Below are 18657 nucleotides of genomic sequence, written 5' to 3'. Positions count from 1 at the left end.
TCTTTCCCTCCCCCCGTGAGTGCCCTCCACTCACTAAAATGCTGTATGGGGCCTCTCGGCTTTCTGATGGCCGGGTTCCTGCAGGTGCCCGGCTGCTAGATGACTTCTCATCCCTCCCCAGCGAGTCTCAATTCTTGGGGTGAGGAGGGGGTTAGCTTGGAGTCCTCGGGCGCCCTTGTCCTCCAGCAAATCACTTCAGGGCTGATGGGGGGAGGCCCTGACGCTCCCGGCGCTGGGCTCTGCTCTCTCCTTTCCTTCACCGGGGAGTGAGGCTGGAGGGGGTGGGGGTGGTGGTGAGGAGAGGGTGGCGTCAGGCCACAGGAGACATTCCCGGTTGTGACCCGGGATGTCCACAAGTAGCAGCAGCAACAGCAATCCCAGGGATGCACCCAGAGGAAGAAGTGCTCTTCCTCAAAGTGACCAGGAATGGTGCCCCTGGGAGCCCTATTTTGGGGCTAGTACCTCAGCTCCGGGCTCCTTTGAATCCAGTAGAGGAGAAAGCACCGCCCCACTGCTATCCAACTAGCGGGCACCGTAGCCTGGCTTGTCTGACCCGAGGGGCAGGCCCGTTGTAAGGGGCTCCGTCCATCTACCTTTGGGAACGGCTTCAGCCCTCTCTTCTTCCTTCTTCCCTTTTCCCTTCCCTCTGCAAATTGAGGTCGATAAAAACCCCACCTCGGGGTACAAACCCATCCCTGTATAGCTTTCTGCTATGTTGCTCCTTTTCCCTTCACCTCTCCCTAAACGAGTAACAGAGACACTAAAATCGATGCTGATAAATATTTATTGACATAGAAAGAAGCCCACGACATATATCATTTGGTGAAAAAATACAGACTATAGAACAGCACTTCTATGTGATCATTTTTATCTATACATACATCTATCTGGGTACACAGGTATAGGGAAGTATCTAGAAGGACGTCCATCAAAGGGATGACGCCGGTTAGATCGGGGCGGAGAGCTGGGGGTAACTTGTACTTTACTTTCTTGTACTTTTCTTTGTTTGAAGATTTAACAATGAATGATGCCACTTTCACAAAGAGAACAGAGCCGGCGAGGAAATGCGCGCACAAAGAAAACAGGCCCTTAGGCAGGGGGGCTGGGGAAGCAAGGACAGAGGTCAGGCTGTCTCCCTCCACTGTGCTGGTATTCAAGACCCTCTCTACTCCACTCCCAAAGGAAAGCTGCTTTGTGGATTCATGCAATTAGAAGCGCCCCTCCCCAGTTGTCCCATTGCTGGACTCAGAATGTGGGTTAGGGTTCATTTAAGGCTAGGGGACACCAGCTCACTGCAGCTCAGAAGGGTCATCTTGTTGGCCAGGGGCCTCTCTGGGTCCCTCCTCCTCTGTATGGGTCAGCTCCTGCAGGGTGATGATCAGATTCTCAAACACCTGGGCCCGGCTGCTGTCATTGTCACAGGTTTCCTTTGAGTGGCCCTCCTCGCCGCAGTAGGAGCAGCGGATTGTGTGTTTTCGCTTCCTGGTTCTACGCAGGTGCCTAGAACCATCATTCTTATGCCCAGAACCCCCGCTGGTGGAAGGAGACTGAGCCCGGGAACTGCTAGGGGAATCGATGACTAGCACTTGGTCCCGAGGTCTGGCCCTGCGTCTGGGGAGCGGAGAAGCCGTGAATGACAGTGGAGGGTCCTGAGACTCCACCAGGATCACATCCTCATCTGAGTCATCGAGGGCATCATCTATCTCTATCACGTTGCAGTCGGGACTGCCGACCACTATCTGCGGGGAGCCCTGAAATGCCATCAGGCTGGTGGCCCTCTCCACCAGTGACTCGGATCTTTTGGGCCGTTTCTGTTTAAGGAAAGTGTCATCCCAATCCTCTTCCTCCCTGACCATCTTGATCAACTCGAGGAAACTGGGGAGGCGCTCCTGCTCATTTGCATACATCCTGAGAAGATGCTTCAGCCTAAAGCGCAGGTCCCCGTTCAGCTCGGCCCCTAAAAGGAGCTGGTGCAGGCGGGTCTGGTTTGCATCTTTCTGAGCTACGATCCCCGCCTGAATAGCATTCTGGAGCTGCACCTCTAAACGGATCACATAAAGGGAGGCTTTCTCCCCTTGCGCCTGCAGGGTGTTAAAAAATTTACCGTGAGCCGACACACTGCTTTCCGATTCTCCAAACACCAATTTCATGGCACGCAAGAAATCGGCCACACTTAGATTGGGGTTGGCCGCCTGCAGCAAAAGCATGACCTCCCTGGCGGGGCCTCGAAGCGTTTTCAGCAAGCGCTTGAGCTTCTCCTCCTCAGACATATTCCAATCCGGCAGGGCCCCATTGACTTGGATGAGCCAGTTTTCAAAGGTTTCTTCCCCCTGGGCTGGCACCACCCTCCCCGAGAACAACTTCATATTTCTCTCTGCCACGCTGGCCATTAAAGGGCCGAGGCTTCTCCCCAGGGACCTCAGCATAGAATGGGCCCAGGGCGGCAAGGGTGCGTTCTGCCGCCCGCTATTACCCACGCGCGCAATGATGCTAGCCATGACTGATGACGATCGGGGTGTCCGAATGGAACAAGACGCTCAGGCTTTGTGGGTTAGCCTAATGTGCAGGCGTGCTGGGGGACTCTCCTATCTCAGTAGGGGCTGTAAAGAAGAAGAAGAAGAAAAACCGGGTAGTAGTTAATAAGGGAATTGGCTGCAGTCGTATTACTCTCTCCCTTCCTGCATATCCTGCAGTGCATCTTATATATGCCCACCTCCCTAAAAATATCTGGGAGACTGGCGATTACAACCTCACGGAGCCAGCCGGTGTCTCGGTGTAAGCAGGGTGCTTTTTACGGCCACATCCAGCCAGTCCAGGAGGGAGGGCAACTGTTGCTTCTAATTCTAAGTGTAATCGTGTGTACGGAAGCTGATATTGGCCTCTCAAAATAGAGCACAGTGGTCACAGATTTGTCGGAATCCATAAGATCTCGTTAACCTCTTGGTCTCAGGTCCCAACCACACCCCCTTCTGAAAGTCCCCCCGCCCCACCCCCGCCCCGGTTATGTCTCAGATTCTTACAGGAGCGCAGGAACGGGCGCGCGCGCGCCTTTATTTCACTTCCAGCTTCTGCAACCGGTGGCCTCCGCGAGAAAGCTCGTCTCCAGGCTAACAGCCGATCTTTGTCCACCGGGGGGTCGCCGATCCGAGACCTCCGGACGCCAAGATTGCGCCGCCGCGGCGGAGGGCAGGGAAGGGAAGGGTCAGGAGCAGCCTCCTCGCTCATCCCGCTCCCTCCACCCCCGCCACCCACCCCCCCCTCCCTGCTGCCTCCGCTGTGGGTAGGCGGAAAATTCCCTCTCCCACCTAATGAGCACAAGCCAAAGCGACCCCCGCCCCATTACATTTCCCCCGGGAAGTGGTCGGCCTACCAGCTCTGCAATCAGCCGCACAGAATTCAAGTTCGGATTCGGCTTTGATGGCCTGCCACGGAGATAGGGAATAGGAGTTGAACACGCACACCCACACAGCCCTCTCCAGAAGAGATGAAGGGATGCAAAGGGGGTTCAAGGCAGACAGCTTGCCATCCTTCCCTCCCCCCACCCCGACCCTTCGTCCCCCCTCCCCGAAAAGGCCCCGCCGCTCAATCCAGGCAAATCCTACCCATTAGGCGGCATCCAGCGCAACCCCACCTCCTCCCTCAGCGCTGCCGGTCCACGGGCGTGCTCCTCCCCCCGCCTCGCCGTCCCCGGTTCCCCCAGGCGGGGAGCCACCCGGGACCGGTGCCCCTCCTCTCTCCGCCGCCGGGCAATCGCGCCCCCCTTTCTTTACCCGTGCTCGGCTCGGTGGGCTGCGGACCCTCGGGCCTTGCCAGCTGCGGATGCCGCCTTCCGGTCTCCGCGGCCCTGCGAGGGAAGAGGACGGGCACGTCCCCGGCCGCTTAAGCGACCCGGAGCTGCCCGCGGAGCTGCTCCGCACGGCGCCCCCCGCCACCAGCGAAGGGTAGCTGAGTCCAGACAGCACGGTTCCCACGGCAGCCGCCGCTGCTTTTATCTTCGGCCCACGGAGACAAAAGAGCGTGACGAGAGAGCCGGCGCGGCCAATCAACGGGGCGCGGGGGCGGGTCCCCGCGCGGTCTCGAGCCGGATGCAAATGTGCGCCCGAGGGGGGCGGGGTGAGGTGGGCAGAAGGGCCGGCGGGCGTCCAAGGCCGCTTCGGAGCCTGGACTGGAAGAGTTTGCGACTCTTGCCCGCTTCTCCCTCTTTTCGCTCTTGGCTCAACTCCGCGCCTTGGGGCCGGCGCATTAAACACCTAATGGGATCGAAATCAAATACACAATAAAAGCGGCTCACCTTTGTATAGGGGGAAGGGAGGAAAAAAAAAAAAAAAAGCATCAGCGCTTGCTCTGTGCAAATAGACTTACACAATTCTTTTACTGTGAGGGAGGTGGTAGCGTGTCCATGTCACAAGGAAGGCACTCGGGCATCCGGGCCCTTAACCAGTACTCACTAAGGTATGGGTGCAAGTCTGGCTGCAAGAGAATCATTGGGGGGGGGGGGGGGTGGAGAGGAGGGAGCTGGTTAGAAATGCAGATTCCCCGGGCCCCGCTTCCGGGGGGATTCCGATCGACTAGGACAAGAGCTGGGTGTGATTTTTGTTAAGTCGCTGTAGTTCATGCCGAGAGGATGTAGGAGGATGGTGAATTAGTAAATGGACCTGCCTCCAACGTATCCGTTTATAGCATATCTTGGGTGAAATGCAGCTCCAGAGCGGACGCTCCTACCTGGGGTCCACGGTCTGCCTGAAATTGGATGCAAAGATTCTGGACTCTGTAGGAAGCTGAATAATGGCCACCCAAATATACCAAGTCCCAATCCCCGGAACCTGCAGATGTTAACCTCGTGTAAAGTAAGAGTCTTTGCAGATGTGGTTAGACTAAGGATCTCGCCGGCAGGAGATGCTCCAGGAGTATCTGAGTGGGCCCTCGATGCAATCTCGCGTCCTTGTAAGACAGAAGAAGAGGGAGAGCTGACGCAAACAGAAGAGGAGAAGGTGATGTTGAAGACTGATGCAGGGATTGGAGTGGCGTGGCCACAGGCAAAAGTGCCCGCAGCCACCGGAAACCGGAAGAGGCAAAGAACAGAGCACAGCCCTGCCCACACCTTGAATTGAGCCCAGAGAAACTGATGCTGAACTTCTGGTCTCCAGAACCACCGGAGTATAAATTGTTTTAAGCCCCTGAGTTGGTGGTAATTAGTTAGGGCGGCCACAAGAAACTAATACAGACGCTATATTTCTCGGAGTCCAGAGCTTTGCACATGTTTAGATGGGCCTGTGGTCCAGTAATGGTTAAAAACCACCCCCCTCCAACCTTTCTCCATTTAATATCTTTCTCCTTCATTTTGTACTTGAGGAAGAAGTATGAAGACTAACACCCAACGCAAATCGCCTAGACCCCCCCGAGCCACAGCTCTCTGCCGGTGATGGAGCTCTTCCATTTCTCAACCCGAGGACTGCATTCTAGGTCGCCCTTCTGTGAGCTCTTGAGCGGACCCCTCCTTTGCCGGGTTGGGCATCACTGGCCTCAGAGAAGGAGCAACTCCGTGAAAGGGAGTCTGTCCGGAGTCAATGGGTCGGAAGTCAGTGGCTCCACGTATGAGACTGCTGGGGCTGCCATAACCGAGGGCCACAGAGCCGGTGGCTCAAACAGGGGACATTTATTTCCTCACAGGTCTGGAGGCTAGGAATCCAGATCAAGGTGCACACAGGATTGGTGTCCCCTGAGGTCCCTCCCCTTGGCTTGCAGACAGCTGCACTCTTGCTGCCTCTTCACAGGGTCTGCGTGTGCCTGCTCCCACCTTCAAATGTCCTCTTCTTCTAAGGACCCCAGTCAGATTGGACTAGGACCCACTCTGACAGCTTCATCCTGACTCAGTCACCTGTCTTACGGGCCCATCTCCACCTACAGTTACGTCCTGAGGTACTGGAGGCCAGGGCTCCCGCACGTGTGCTCTGGAGGGACACAATTCAGCCCGTAACACCCTCGTTCCCCTTATTCTGGAACAGCATGGCTCCTTTCCCCACTTGGGACTTTTCAGGGGCCAGGGTGCTGGGGGCATGCGTTGCACGAGTGGACGGCCCACGCACAAAGCGGTTGCTGTTGCTTTTTCGTGACTGGTGGTGGCTGGAAGTGAGTCAACAGTGGGGTGCCCTTCAAGCTACTGTTGGGTTCCTCTTTAGCACTCAAGGTACTTCACCTGCTCCTTTCTGCTTTCTTTCTTTTTTTTTTTTAAGTTTCTTTATTTATTTTGAGAGAGAGAGAGAGAGAGAATATGGGCAAAGTGGGATCGTGACCTGAGCCGAAATCAAGAGTCGGATGCTTAACCGGCTGAGAGCCACCCAGGCACCCCCGCCCCCCGCCCCCCCGCTCCTGCCCTTTCTGTTCTCTTCTTTCCAACCTTAGTATTTAGAATTCCTTAAAGTATAGAATCCAGATTTGGAGGCGAAGCACCTTCCGTCTCAGGATTGTGGCCTGTCTCTCGTGGACGGGATAGAGTAGGATGGGGTGATAGAGGTGGGGAGAAGGCAGGCTGGTCACCTTGCAGACCCAGGGCTGAGGCCAGCAGTAGCTTATGGGCTAACTTCACACTCTTCCTTTGGCCCCCCAGGACCACGACATCTGCCCCTGGCCTCTCAGCAGATTCTTTTTCCGAATTTGAAGGGTCTCATCACCAAGTCAGGTGATCTGCAGCCGGCCCTGGCGGCATCAGAAAAGACAAAGACTAGACCTCAGAGCTCTACAAGATTGCTGAAAAGAAACGGAGTGTGAGGGGGTGCCCGGATGGCTTGGTCGGTTGAGCCCCCAAGTCTTGGTTTTGGTCTCGCGGTTCGTGGGATCGAGCCCCGCATCTGGCTGCATGCTGATAGCGTGGAGCCTGCTTGGGATTCTCTCTCTCCCTCTCTCCTGCCCCTCTCTCCCTGTCTCAAATGAATAGATAAACATAAAAAAAAAAAGAGAGAGAAAGAAATGGATTGCGTACCAGGTGCCTGGGTTGGGTCCTGAGAACAAAAAGAGGGTCTTTCCATGCAGACCTGGGAGGAGGGTGGCTAAGCTGGCTCCAGTCGGTTATTGAACATCCCTTATCTCTGGCTGCATGTTTTGGGGTGTCGGGGGCCACTTCCAATGGCAAAGATTCAGGCTCTGGTGGCTCTAAGGGGGGCCGCATTTTATTTTCCAATTGCAAAAGCATAAACTTTCGAAAAGTTGATGGTTAGGAACTAAAACTTTCGGTTGAACCAATAATAGCTACCTTTGGTTGCTTTGCTCCTCTCTGTCAGGAATTTTCCATCCATTATCTCACTTAAGCCTCTCCAGCAGCCCTGTTGAAATAGACATTGTTCTCCCATCGAAGTAGCTGAGGGCTTACAGACACTTCACACTCGAGCTCTTTGGCTCATCAGAAGCCAAAGCCCGGATGCGGGACGCTTATGAAAGACCCCTCCCCAGCCTAAGCTGAGACCCCGAGGGCGGCATCTTTCATGGAAATACGCAACGAGAGGGTGATAGCAAGATATTTTTAGGCAAAGAAAAACTAAGAGAGATTGCCACCGGCAGACTGCCCTAATGGAGATTCTAAAGGATGTACTTCAGGGGGAAAATTATCTTAGAAGAAGGAAACGCAGGACGGAATGGAGAGCAGGGAAAGTACGTGGGCAATATGAGTGAATACGGATGGAAGAAGGAATCACACAAACGTCCATTCTGTTTTTTAAAAAAGAAACTTGCAAGGACCTTACGATAAGAAAAGACGTCAGAAGCAGCGTAAATGGAGTTCAAGTTTTCTAAGGGCCTTGTATCACATCGGAAGCGACTTAGGTACTTACATCTAGACTTTTATCAAAGGTAATTATGTATGTAGGCAATAATAGGATGTAATTATTAAAATAACAGCAACAGGGGGCGCCTGGGTGGCGCAGTCGGTTAGGCGTCCGACTTCAGCCAGGTCACGATCTCGCGGTCTGTGAGTTCGAGCCCCGCGTCGGGCTCTGGGCTGATGGCTCAGAGCCTGGAGCCTGTTTCTGATTCTGTGTCTCCCTCTCTCTCTGCCCCTCCCCCGTTCATGCTCTGTCTCTCTCTGTCCCAAAAATAAATAAACGTTGAAAAAAAAAATTAAAATAACAGCAACAGGATGTAAATCTTCAAACTAGTGGAGATGGAAAATAACCGAAAAATTTTTAAAAATTCCTTTTAAGTCAATTCTTTTTAAATCAAGAAAGAAGAGGCAAAAGAAACTCAGGGGGGAACCAATACAAGCACAAAATAAAATGGTAGCTTGAAACCCCAATATCTCAATGATTTTATTAAATGTTTATGAGCTAAGGGGCGCCTGGGTGGCTCAGTCGGTTAAGCGTCCGACTGCGGCTCAGGTCACGATCTCGCGGTCCGTGAGTTCGAGCCCCGCGTCGGGCTCTGTGCCGACCGCTCGGAGCCTGGAGCCCGTTTCGGATTCTGCGTCTCCCTCTCTCTCTGCCCCTCCCCCGTGCATGCTCTGTCTCTCTCTGTCTCAAAAATAAGCAAACGTTAAAAAAAATTTTTTTAATAAAGAAATAAATGTTCATGAGCTAAACGCTCAAGTATTATCAAGTAGGATGAATAAGTACGTCTGTATGCTGTTTGAGAGAGACAAATTCAAAATATAAGGATATAGATAGGTTGACCATAAAAAGATGGGGAGAGCTAAGTCACCCGAATAATGACGTAAGCGACAGAACACTTGTATAGAGATATTCAAACAAAATACACTTCAAAAGCATTATTCGAGATATAGAAGGACATTTCCTAATGATAAAAGACTCAATTCACCAGGAATGATTACGCATTTATAACAAAACCTCAAGATATATAAAGGAGAAGTTAACTTACTAAAAGGAGAAATAGACAAATACAATAATCCGAGTGGGAGGTCTCCCCCACCCCGTACTTCATCCAAGAGACATAAAAAGGGTCTCCGAGGATATAGAGTTTTTGAACAACATAATCAATAACTTGAGCTTACAGCCATTGTATAGAACACTGCAACCAACAACCACAGAATACACGTGCACAAGGTCGATGAAACGTGACCATGTCCCAAGCCGGAAAGCAAGCCACATTTCAAAGAGTTGGAATCTGATCATAATGCAAAGAAGTTACAAATCGGTAATTACAAAAGACAACTGAAAAAGCTGGGCATTAGAAAGGCAATAGTGGAGTCACAGAACATTTGTAGTTGAACAACAGTGAAAAGACAGCGAAACCGCTTCGGGTGCAGCCAAAGCAGTGCTTAGAAGGAAAAAGTGTCTTTTAGCAATGATGAAAGGCCAAAAGCTAATGAGTTAAGTATCCATTTGCGGATATTAAAAAGCAAACAAGAGGGGCACTGGGGTGGCTCAGTCGGTTGAGCGTCCGACTTCAGCGCCGGTCATGATCTTGTGGTTTGCGGGTTCGAGCCCCGCGCCTCCAGGCTCGCTGCTGTCAGCGCAGAGCCCTCTTTGGATCCTCTGCCTCCCTCTCTCTGCCCCTCCCCCGCTTACACTCTCTCTCAAAAATAAATAAGGAGAAGGTCGCTGGAACCTCCAACGTGTAGCCAGATAGAAGCACAGGTAACAGCCTGCGCTTGAGACTGGCATCTGAGGTGGGGGTGGGGGACTGTCCTGTAAGGCTAAGCCCTTTAACTATGGCATCTGATGCCACCTCCGGGTAGACAGTGTCAGAATTAAGTTGAATTCTCTGACACCTTGGTGGTATCTGAGAATTGTTTGGTGTTCACTGGGGGATCGGCCCCCACCCCAAGTTAGAATTGGGTCTAGCAACCCTAAGAGATGGGGGTTCTAGCCAGGGAAATTAGGGCAGAAAAAAGCAATAAGCAACATCCACATTGGAAACAAGTAACATGATCTCTATTTGTGGATGATATGCTTTTGTATATAGAAAAGCCTACAGAAGCCACTGGAAAACTAGTTCAGCGCGGTTGTAAGATACAAGATCGATATACAAAACTCAGTTGTATTTCTATACGCTAGCAATGAACAATCCAAATATGAAATGAAGAAATCCATTTACAGTAACTTCAAAAAAGAACATATTTATGAATAAATTTTAAAAGTGTGAGACTCCCACCATGAAAACCACACATGATCACTGAAAGAAATGAAAGATGTAAATAAATGGAAAGATACGTTATTTTCACAAATTGGAAGACTTCATGTTGCTAAGATTGTGACCTCCAGATTGATCTACAAATTCACCGTGATCCGTATCATAATCTTGGTTGGCTTCTTGGTAGAAATTGACAAGCTGGTGGTAAAAGTCATGTGGAAATGCAGGGGACCCAGAATAGCCAAACAATCTTGAAAAAGAAGAGCTTGAAGATTAACCCTTCGCAGTTTCAAAACCTATAAAAAGCTACAGAATCAAGACTGTGTGGTACTTGCATGAGAAGAGATATACAGATCAGAATAGAATAGAAGTGAGAGTCCAAAAATAAGTCCAGACATTTACGGTCAATTTTCGACACGAGGGTGCCAGACCGTTCCTTCAGTGGGGAAGAACAGTCTGTGCAACAAATGACACGGGGACAGTTATGTGTCCAAATACAAAATAATGAAGTTGGACCCCCACTTCGTACCATGTACAAAAATTAGTACAAACTATGGGGTGCCTGGTTGGCTCAGTCGGAAGCATGAGACTCTCTATCTCGGGGTTGCGACTTAGAGCCCCACATTGGATGTAGAGATTACTGAGATAAATCAAACTTAAAAAAAATAATACAAGGGGTACCTGGGTGGCCCAGTCAGTTAAGTGAGCATCTGACTTCGGCTCAGGTCATGATCTCACGGTTCGGGAGTTCAAGCCCCACATCGGGCTCTCTGTTGTCAGCGCAGAGCCGGCTTCTGATCCTCTGTCTCCCCCTCTCTCGCTCTTTCCCTGCTCACACACACTCTGTCTCTCAAAAATAAATAAACGTTTTGAAACATAAAAAATAAGCAAAACATTAATACAAAGTAGATAATGGAAAAAAAAACAAAAATTAAATACAAGAGCTAAAATTTAAAAACTTAGAAGAAATCATAGTTGAAATAAATACTTGTGACCTTGAGTTAGGCAGAAACTTCTAAGACATGAAAGCACAGGCAAGAAGAGAACGCATGGATAAGTAGACTTTGGTACATCAAAGGACACTACCGGGAAAGGGGAAAGACAATCCGCAGAACGAGAGACAATACATGCAAACTGTATATCTGAGAAGGGACTTATAGCTAGAATAAATAAAATGCCTTTATAATTCAATAACAAAAAGGCAAATAATCCAATTAGAAATGGGCAAAGGATCTGAACAGACATTTCTCTAGGGAAGATACAGAAATGGCCAATAAGCACATGAAAAGATGCTCAACATCATTGGCCATCAGGAAATGCCAATGGAAACCATAACGAGAGACCACCCTATACCTACCAAGATGTCTATAATAAAGAAGACAGACAATGACAGATGTTGGCAAGGATATGGGGTGGAGTGCTCAAATATCGCTGGTGGGAATGTAAAATGATACAGTCACTTTGGAAACCAGTCAGGAACTTCCGCAACAGGTTGAATACAGAATTACCATACCATGCAATAATTGTACACCTCAGTGAATACCCAAGAGAAACGGAAACATATATCCACATCAAAACTTGTACCCAAATGTCCGTAGCACCATGAGAAGCAATAGCCAAAAAGTGGAAACAACCCAAATGCCCATTAACTGATGGATGGACAAAAGGAATAAAGTACTGATCCACGGATGAACCTTGGAAACGTCATGCGAAGTAAGAGAAGCCAGTCACCCAAGGCCACATATCGTGCGGTTCCATTCACAGGAGTTGTTCAGAATAGCCAAGTCCAAGGAGACAGAAAGTAGGCTAATGGTTTCCAGGGGCTGGGGAGGGGAGGGAGGGAGAGGAAAGGGGGTGACTGCTAACGGGTACAGGGTTTCATCTCGGGCTGATGGGAGTGTCGGAAAATCGACTGTGACAATGACTGTACAGCTCTGAAAATATTTTAAAAGCCACTGAATTGTACGCCTTAAAAGGGTGAATTGTATGAGCGTGCGGCGTATCACAATAAAGTTGTCTTTGTTTCATTTTTTCATTGTCATTTATTTGTCTTTACTATTTAGTTACTTTTTTTTTTTTTTTTTCAACTAGGCTCCACGCCCAACATGGGGCTTGAACTCACGGCACTGAGGTCAGGAGCTGCACGTTCTACTGACTGAGCCAGCCAGGCGCCCCCTACATTTTTATTTCTTTTCTTTCCTTGTCTTTTTTTTTTTTTACATTGCTTTAACATCTGTGTTTTTAAAAATCATAAGTGGCTTACATTTGCTTTTATTATTGAAGGTATAGGTGACGTACAAGACTCTATGGGTTTCAGGTGCACAACATAGTGATTCGATAATTCTACACGGTACTCAGTGCTCACCACTAGGGTGGTCCCCGTCTGTCACCATCCAGATGTTATTACAATACTGTTGGCCGTCTTCCCTGCGCCGTGCTCTTCAACTCCATGACTTATTTATTTTATAACCGGAAGTTGGTAGCTCTGAGCCCCCTTCACCTATTTTTGCCCATCCCCCCACCCCTCCCCGCCCGCAGCCACCAGTTGGTTCTCTGTGTTTAAGAGCCCATTTGGTTGTTTGCCTGTTTTTGTTTTTTAGATTCCACAGAGAAGGGAAATCGTACGGTATTTGCCTTCCTCGGACTGCTTTCACTTTGCATAACGCCCTCTAGGTCCATCCGTGTTGCCACAAATGGCACGATCTCATTCTTTTTAATGGCTGAGTGGTATTCCATCGTGCGTGGAGAAAACGGAGCCCTCGCGCGCTGTGGATGGGAAGGTAAATGGGAGTAACCCCCGGGGGAAGACGGTATGAAGGCTCCTCCACCAATTAAAAATAGAGCTACCACATGATCCAGCAATTCCACCTCTGGGTATTTAGCCACAGACAATGAAAACGCTAATCTGAAAAAGAGAGTTGCACCCCTATGTTCAATGCAGCATTATTTACAATAACCAAGATAGGAAAGCAACCCAAGTGTGCGTCCACAGATGAATAAAGAATAATGTGTGTGTGTATATATATAATGCGTATATAAAGTATATATGTATAATGGAATATTAATCAGCCATTAATAAGCTGGGGTTTTTTTCAAAGCTGGGGTTTTTTTAATTCTTTTTTTTTAATGTTTATTATTGAAAGAGATGGAGAGGCATGGGGGAGGGACAGAGAGAGAGAGAGAGAGAGGGAGAGAGAGGATCCGAAGCAGCCTCCGCGCTGATAGCAGAGAGCCCAATGTGGGGCCAAAGTCAGATGTAAGAAGTTGGTTTTTATTATTTTTTTTTTATTTATTTAAAAAAAATTTTTTTTTTCAATGTTTACTTATTTTTGGGACAGAGAGAGACAGAGCATGAACGGGGGAGGGGCAGAGAGAGAGGGAGACACAGAATCGGAAACAGGCTCCAGGCTCCGAGCCATCAGCCCAGAGCCTGACGCGGGGCTCGAACTCACGGACCGCGAGATGGTGACCTGGCTGAAGTCGGACGCTTAACCGACTGCGCCACCCAGGCGCCCCAAGAAGTCGGTTTTTAAAAAAGAAGATTGGGGCGCCTGGGTGGCTCGGTCGGTTGGGCGTCCGACTTCAGCTCAGGTCATGATCTCACGGTCCGTGAGTTCGAGCCCCGCGTCGGGCTCTGTGCCGACCGCTCGGAGCCCGGAGCCTGTTTCAGATTCTGTGTCTCCCTCTCTCTCTGATGCTCCCCCATTCACGCTCTGTCTCTCTCTGTCTCAAAAATAAATAAGCGTTAAAAAAAATTTAAAAAGAAGAGCTATGGCAGGGCTCTGGGTGGCTCAGTCGGTTGAGCGTCTGACTTCGGCTCCTGTCTTGATCTCACGGCTCATGAGTGAGTTTGAGCCCCACCTCGGGCTCACTGTCATCAACACAGAGCCCGCTTCGGACGTTCTGTACCCGCCCCCCTCTCTGCCCCTTCCCTGCTTGTGCTCTCTCTCTGTCTCAAAAATTAACAAATCTTTATAAAAAAAAATGTATGGCCCAGATCCATTCACCCAAAGCTCAAACACAGGGGAGACTGTATTGCTTAGACATGCACACGGAGATGATAAAACTAACAGAAAGCAAGGAGAGCTTACCAGAAAAGTCAGGGTGGTGGTTACCCCTGGGGAAAGAGAGCAGTTTTGAATGAAAAGAGGCCTGCAGAGGGCTTCTGTGGTGCCCCTCAGGCTCCGCCGGACCAATTAGCTTCCATTTGGGCGTCTGTCACTCAGTTCTCAGTTTCTTAATCCTCCTGTGCCTCAGTTTCCACACCTGTAAACAGAGTGTATCGTTGCATCCGGCTCCGATGTTACTGTGAAGGTTAAGGGCAGTGATCCTTGTAAAGTCTGAGTCTCTGTTGCATGCCTGTTTTTGTTCTGTTTTCCATGTGTTGTCCCTCCATGAAAAGACCAAAATTGCATTTTAAAACCTCCTGTTTAAAACCTCAAGGCGTGTTAGTCTTGCTCAGACTGGTTCTGCCTCCTCCGCCCAAAAGAGGTGGAGGGGAATAAATATTTATTGACCGTTCCAAAGTCCCAGGCACCGGGTCAAGGGCTTCGCATCCGCTTTACACACTCCCTTAATCTTCCACCCTAGCCCGTGGGCCGCTACGTTTAATAGAGACGGGCACTCAGAGAGGTTAAGAAAGGAGCCTAAGGTAACACAGCTTAGGTGAGGTCACGTTTTGAAGACAGGTCCATCTAACTCCAAAGCCTAGCTATCTAAGCTATAAGGCACATCCTATTACAGAAACTGCCTTGGTTCCTGTTGGGATCTCTGTTCTCAGGACTCTTCTAGGCACAACCCAAACCCAAGCTCAACTGTGTGTGTGGCAAAGGTCCTAGGATCGATGGGGGCGAGAGCAGAGGCAGGGGTGCCGCTGGGGCTCTGGGACCTGGGACAGTCCCCGGCTTTGTGATGAGCGGGCTAAAGACGCCTACCATTGACCGGTTCCAACCTGCACCAAGGGACCGAGGCTATCCCAGTTCTTTCATAGTTACATCACTGGGACACAGCAGCTGTCATTCAAATCCAGGTAATCTCTTTTCAACGCGCTGTGACATTTAAGGGAACAGATGGAACGACCTGTCAAATGCTTGTCCGAGGCTGTTCACCTGGGCTCACAAATCCTTCCGCTCGGCCAACAGATTTTTCATAAAGGAGTGCTAATCTCTCTGGCTTACTGCCCTCTGCATCCCTATGACCTTAGATGCTGGGGCCACTGGCTAGGCTCAGAACCTGCTTGTGGGCTCCTCCTAGGACCACCTCTATTCTTCCTTCACAATTCTATCCCAGGCAGAAAGAATAGAACTTCTTGCTGATTACCCCTGGTCTCCCCCAAGTGCCCCCAAGTTCCATGAGAGCCGGTGGAAGGGACTATCTCCTCTGCTGTATCCACAGTGCCCCGCTCTCGGCCTGGCCCAAAGCAGATGCTTAATCGATCTTTGTCGAAGGATGAATGAACGAACGAACGAACGAACAAGTGAGTGAAAGAGAAAAGTAGCATCAGATAAATGTGATCATTGTTCTCAAAGCCTTTCAAGGGCTCTCCTATGGAAGAGGGAAGATTGTTTTAATTAACTTTTTGTTTTGAAATAATTTCAGCATTACGGAATAGTTGCCAGACTACTACGTAGAATCCTCCCACGCCGTCTATCCAGATTCTACCAGATTTGAATATTTTGGGACTCTCTCACTACTTACACACTAATGTTCTTTTTTTCCGGAACCACTTGCAGAACTATTGCATATATCATTCCACTCTTCTTCTTCGCACTTCAGTGGGTAATTTCCAAGGACAAGGACGTTCTCAGAGGTAGCCCACAGCACAGTGATCACATTCAGGAATTTTAACAGGGATACACTATTGCACTGTAGCGTCCTGTTCCATTGTTGCCAATTGTGTGGGAAACTTTCTCTGTTCCCTTCCGTTCCCCCGGGGCAGAAGGATTAACAAGTAGATAGATTCGCGAGGAATATGATTTTTGACTCTAGAATGGAAAGATTGATCTAAAAAGTGAGAGCTGGCTATCAGTGAATGAAATGACATATCCCCAATAATAGAGAACCCCCTGCTGCTGGGGGTATTTAGGCAGAGACTAGATTACCTGTCAGGAATGAGGGAAGACGAGATCCCTTAGGAAGAGGAGCTGCAGAATAGCTCCCTGTGTCCCTCCACAAACCAGGTAACTTACATGAAACATACTTGGCTTTTTTTTTTTTTTTCCACTTACCACTTCAGGGTTGGCTTTTTGTGTGGCTGGAGTAGCTGTTTTTTTTCCATGGCAGGGTGTCAAAGCAACCTCAGTGTTCCATCGACCTGAAAGTTCTATGAACAGGTCAGCCCTGAAATAATAACACTAACGTGTATTTTGTGCTTACTATGAGTCAGGCACTGGTTTAGAGTGCTTTGCAAGTGTGAACTCCATTATGTCTCCAAAAAACCCAAGGATGTAGCTGCTGCTATTATTATCCCTGTTTTACTGATGAGAAATCTGAAGTTCGAGTAGGTTTTGACATCTTACTCTGGTTCAGATCTAATGTTCTGATCTGAATATTTAAGACATTATGTTCCAGTTCAAGTGAGTGTACGTGGAGATTTTTTAAATTGGCTCAATTCTTAGAACCTAGTACTTTAAGACTTCAAGAATATTAGTATTTCTTTATCTACTTGTATGTATTCCTTTCCAAAAAGGGGAGGCTAATTTGGAATTTGGTGGGGAGGGTCTCTATTTCTGTTTCCCAACTTTCTGATTGTTGTTTTTTTAAAGTTTGTTTGTTTTGAGAGAGAGAGAGAGCAAGAAAGAGAGAGAGAGAGAGCACAAGCAGGGGAGGGGCAGAGAGAGACGAGAGAGAGAGAATCCCAAGCAGGCTCTGCGTTATCAGCACAGAGCCTGATGCGGGGCTCAAACCCACAAATCGTGAGATCATGACCTGAGCCGAAATCAGGAGCTGGACACTTAACCACTGAGCCACCCAGGCACCCCTGACTACTGCTACTGTAATTTTTATTTTTATTTTAGACCCATACTTGTCACTTTAATTGACATGCCAACTCCAGATTCCAGACTGTCCCAGGGACTGTCTGTATAAAGCTGTTGAATCTCCCTACTGCGCTAGCATTCCAGAAGACACAGGAGCCAGAATGATGGCTCCTTCTTTCCTAAGCCTTGTGGAGTTCATATTTTTCAGAATCTTTACCTCCTGGCTAATTCTCACTAATCCTTCAAATTTCAGCTTAAATATCACATCCTTGGATATCATCAACCTTTCCCTCAGAGCAGTGATCACATTTCATACGATTGTTTTCTGTTTTTACAGTTAGACTGTCATACAATTGTTTTGACGGGCCGCGTCTGTGTTTCTCCCTAACGTAGCCTCAGTGTTTAGCACACCGTGGCCACTCGATAAATGTTTCTCGAAGGAATGAATGAAAAGACGAAGACCCGGTTCCACTCCGGAGAAGGAGGTTGGCAAAAGAAAACATCAATGAGTAAGCGGTGCCCCTGGAGGCAAAAAGGAGGCTGTTCTAGTATCCAGAGTCAAAGCCAACCAGTGACTCAGTCAAAACAAGGGATTTGGTGGGCCCAGCAGGGAGTTGTGGTCCAAGCCAGAACCTTGGTCGGTAGCTATAGGACAGCAGCAGCAGCAGGAAAGATCTCAATTCAGCGCTAGGATGCCATAGCTGACCGGAAGTAGTCTGCTGTCAAGGGTTAAACCCTTCTGGAAAGACAGGGTACTAGAAAACACGTGCCCCTATAGTTTTCTTCATCAGGGGCAGAGAAATAGAGGCAGGCTAAAAAGACTTCAAGGAAGACCTACAAAAGGGTTTTGAGAGGAGGGCGCCAAAATAATGTCCCCTCTCACTAAGTGGCATTCACAAAGCTGCCATTACCATTTCCACACGCAGCCCCCAGATGGCGGCACTGTATCACTCTTAAGCTGCAAGTTGCCGGTAAGTGCTCTCTCTACCCTGACGTCTTGCTTGCCATCCCACGACTGCCCCGTGGCAAGCTCGGATTTGGAGTTTCTTCACCCTGTGCCAAGAGGCTTACAATGTGTCTTCTTCTGGGGGTGACGCCATTGGTCTTTCCCAAGTGGCCGGCTCCCACAACCCCGACTCTTGAAGCTTGCCTCTCATTGCCACCCCGGGTGCCCTCCAACCCTGTTGGAAATCATGACCCAATGGTCCCCTCCAACAATCCATAGTCAGCATGTCCAAGATGGAATCCATATTTCTCATCCACCCCATCCCGCACCCCCCACTCAAGCCTTTGCTTCTCTATAGCATCTTGAACATCTCCCGTCCGTTCACAAAGTCCCGGTGAGTCCACCGCTAAAATAGTTCAGACCTGAGCTCTCCTCTCCAATGTTTCTGGCACAGGGGATCCTCACCACCTCTCAGCTAAGCTCCTAACTCATCTGCTTATCTCCACCATCTTCCTCCCACGATCCATGCCGCCGCCCCCATCTGTGACTTTACGCAAACTCCTCCCAGGACAAGGATGCTCCCCTTTCTTAATCTGTTCACTTTCTACCGACACTTCAAGCTGCAGATCAACTAACCCCTTCCTCAAGAGCTTTTTC

The 18657-nt window shown here is 49.3% G+C and overlaps 1 protein-coding gene across 5 annotated transcripts; it reads right to left on the bottom strand.

Moving 5' to 3' along the window:
• Positions 1-768: 768 nt before the first annotated feature.
• On the bottom strand, positions 769-14543 carry ZCCHC12 (zinc finger CCHC-type containing 12). Of its 5 annotated transcripts, none has more exons than XM_047844772.1 (6): positions 14169-14543; positions 4363-4470; positions 3771-4250; positions 3371-3422; positions 3021-3151; positions 769-2600 (listed from the first exon to the last, which is right to left on the bottom strand). In XM_047844772.1, the coding sequence occupies exon 6, from the start codon at positions 2496-2498 to the stop codon at positions 1290-1292; it is 1209 nt and encodes a 402-aa protein (XP_047700728.1). In that variant the 5' UTR covers positions 2499-2600; positions 3021-3151; positions 3371-3422; positions 3771-4250; positions 4363-4470; positions 14169-14543; the 3' UTR covers positions 769-1289. The 5 variants fall into 5 exon arrangements, with proteins under 5 accessions (XP_047700728.1, XP_047700731.1, XP_047700730.1 ...); XM_047844775.1 differs by having other exon boundaries at positions 4363-4466; XM_047844774.1 differs by lacking the exon at positions 14169-14543 and adding an exon at positions 10759-10820.
• Between the last annotated feature and the right edge of the window lie 4114 nt (positions 14544-18657).

This window comes from Prionailurus viverrinus, chromosome X (assembly GCF_022837055.1).
Source record: "Prionailurus viverrinus isolate Anna chromosome X, UM_Priviv_1.0, whole genome shotgun sequence".
Classification (NCBI taxonomy): domain Eukaryota; kingdom Metazoa; phylum Chordata; class Mammalia; order Carnivora; family Felidae; genus Prionailurus; species Prionailurus viverrinus.
This window is presented reverse-complemented; position numbering and strand designations above follow the sequence as displayed.

Excerpts from the sequence above, each read along its gene's own strand:
- ZCCHC12 (XM_047844772.1), bottom strand. The coding sequence starts at position 2,498 with ATGGCTAGCATCATTGCGCGCGTGGGTAATAGCGGGCGGCAGAACGCA.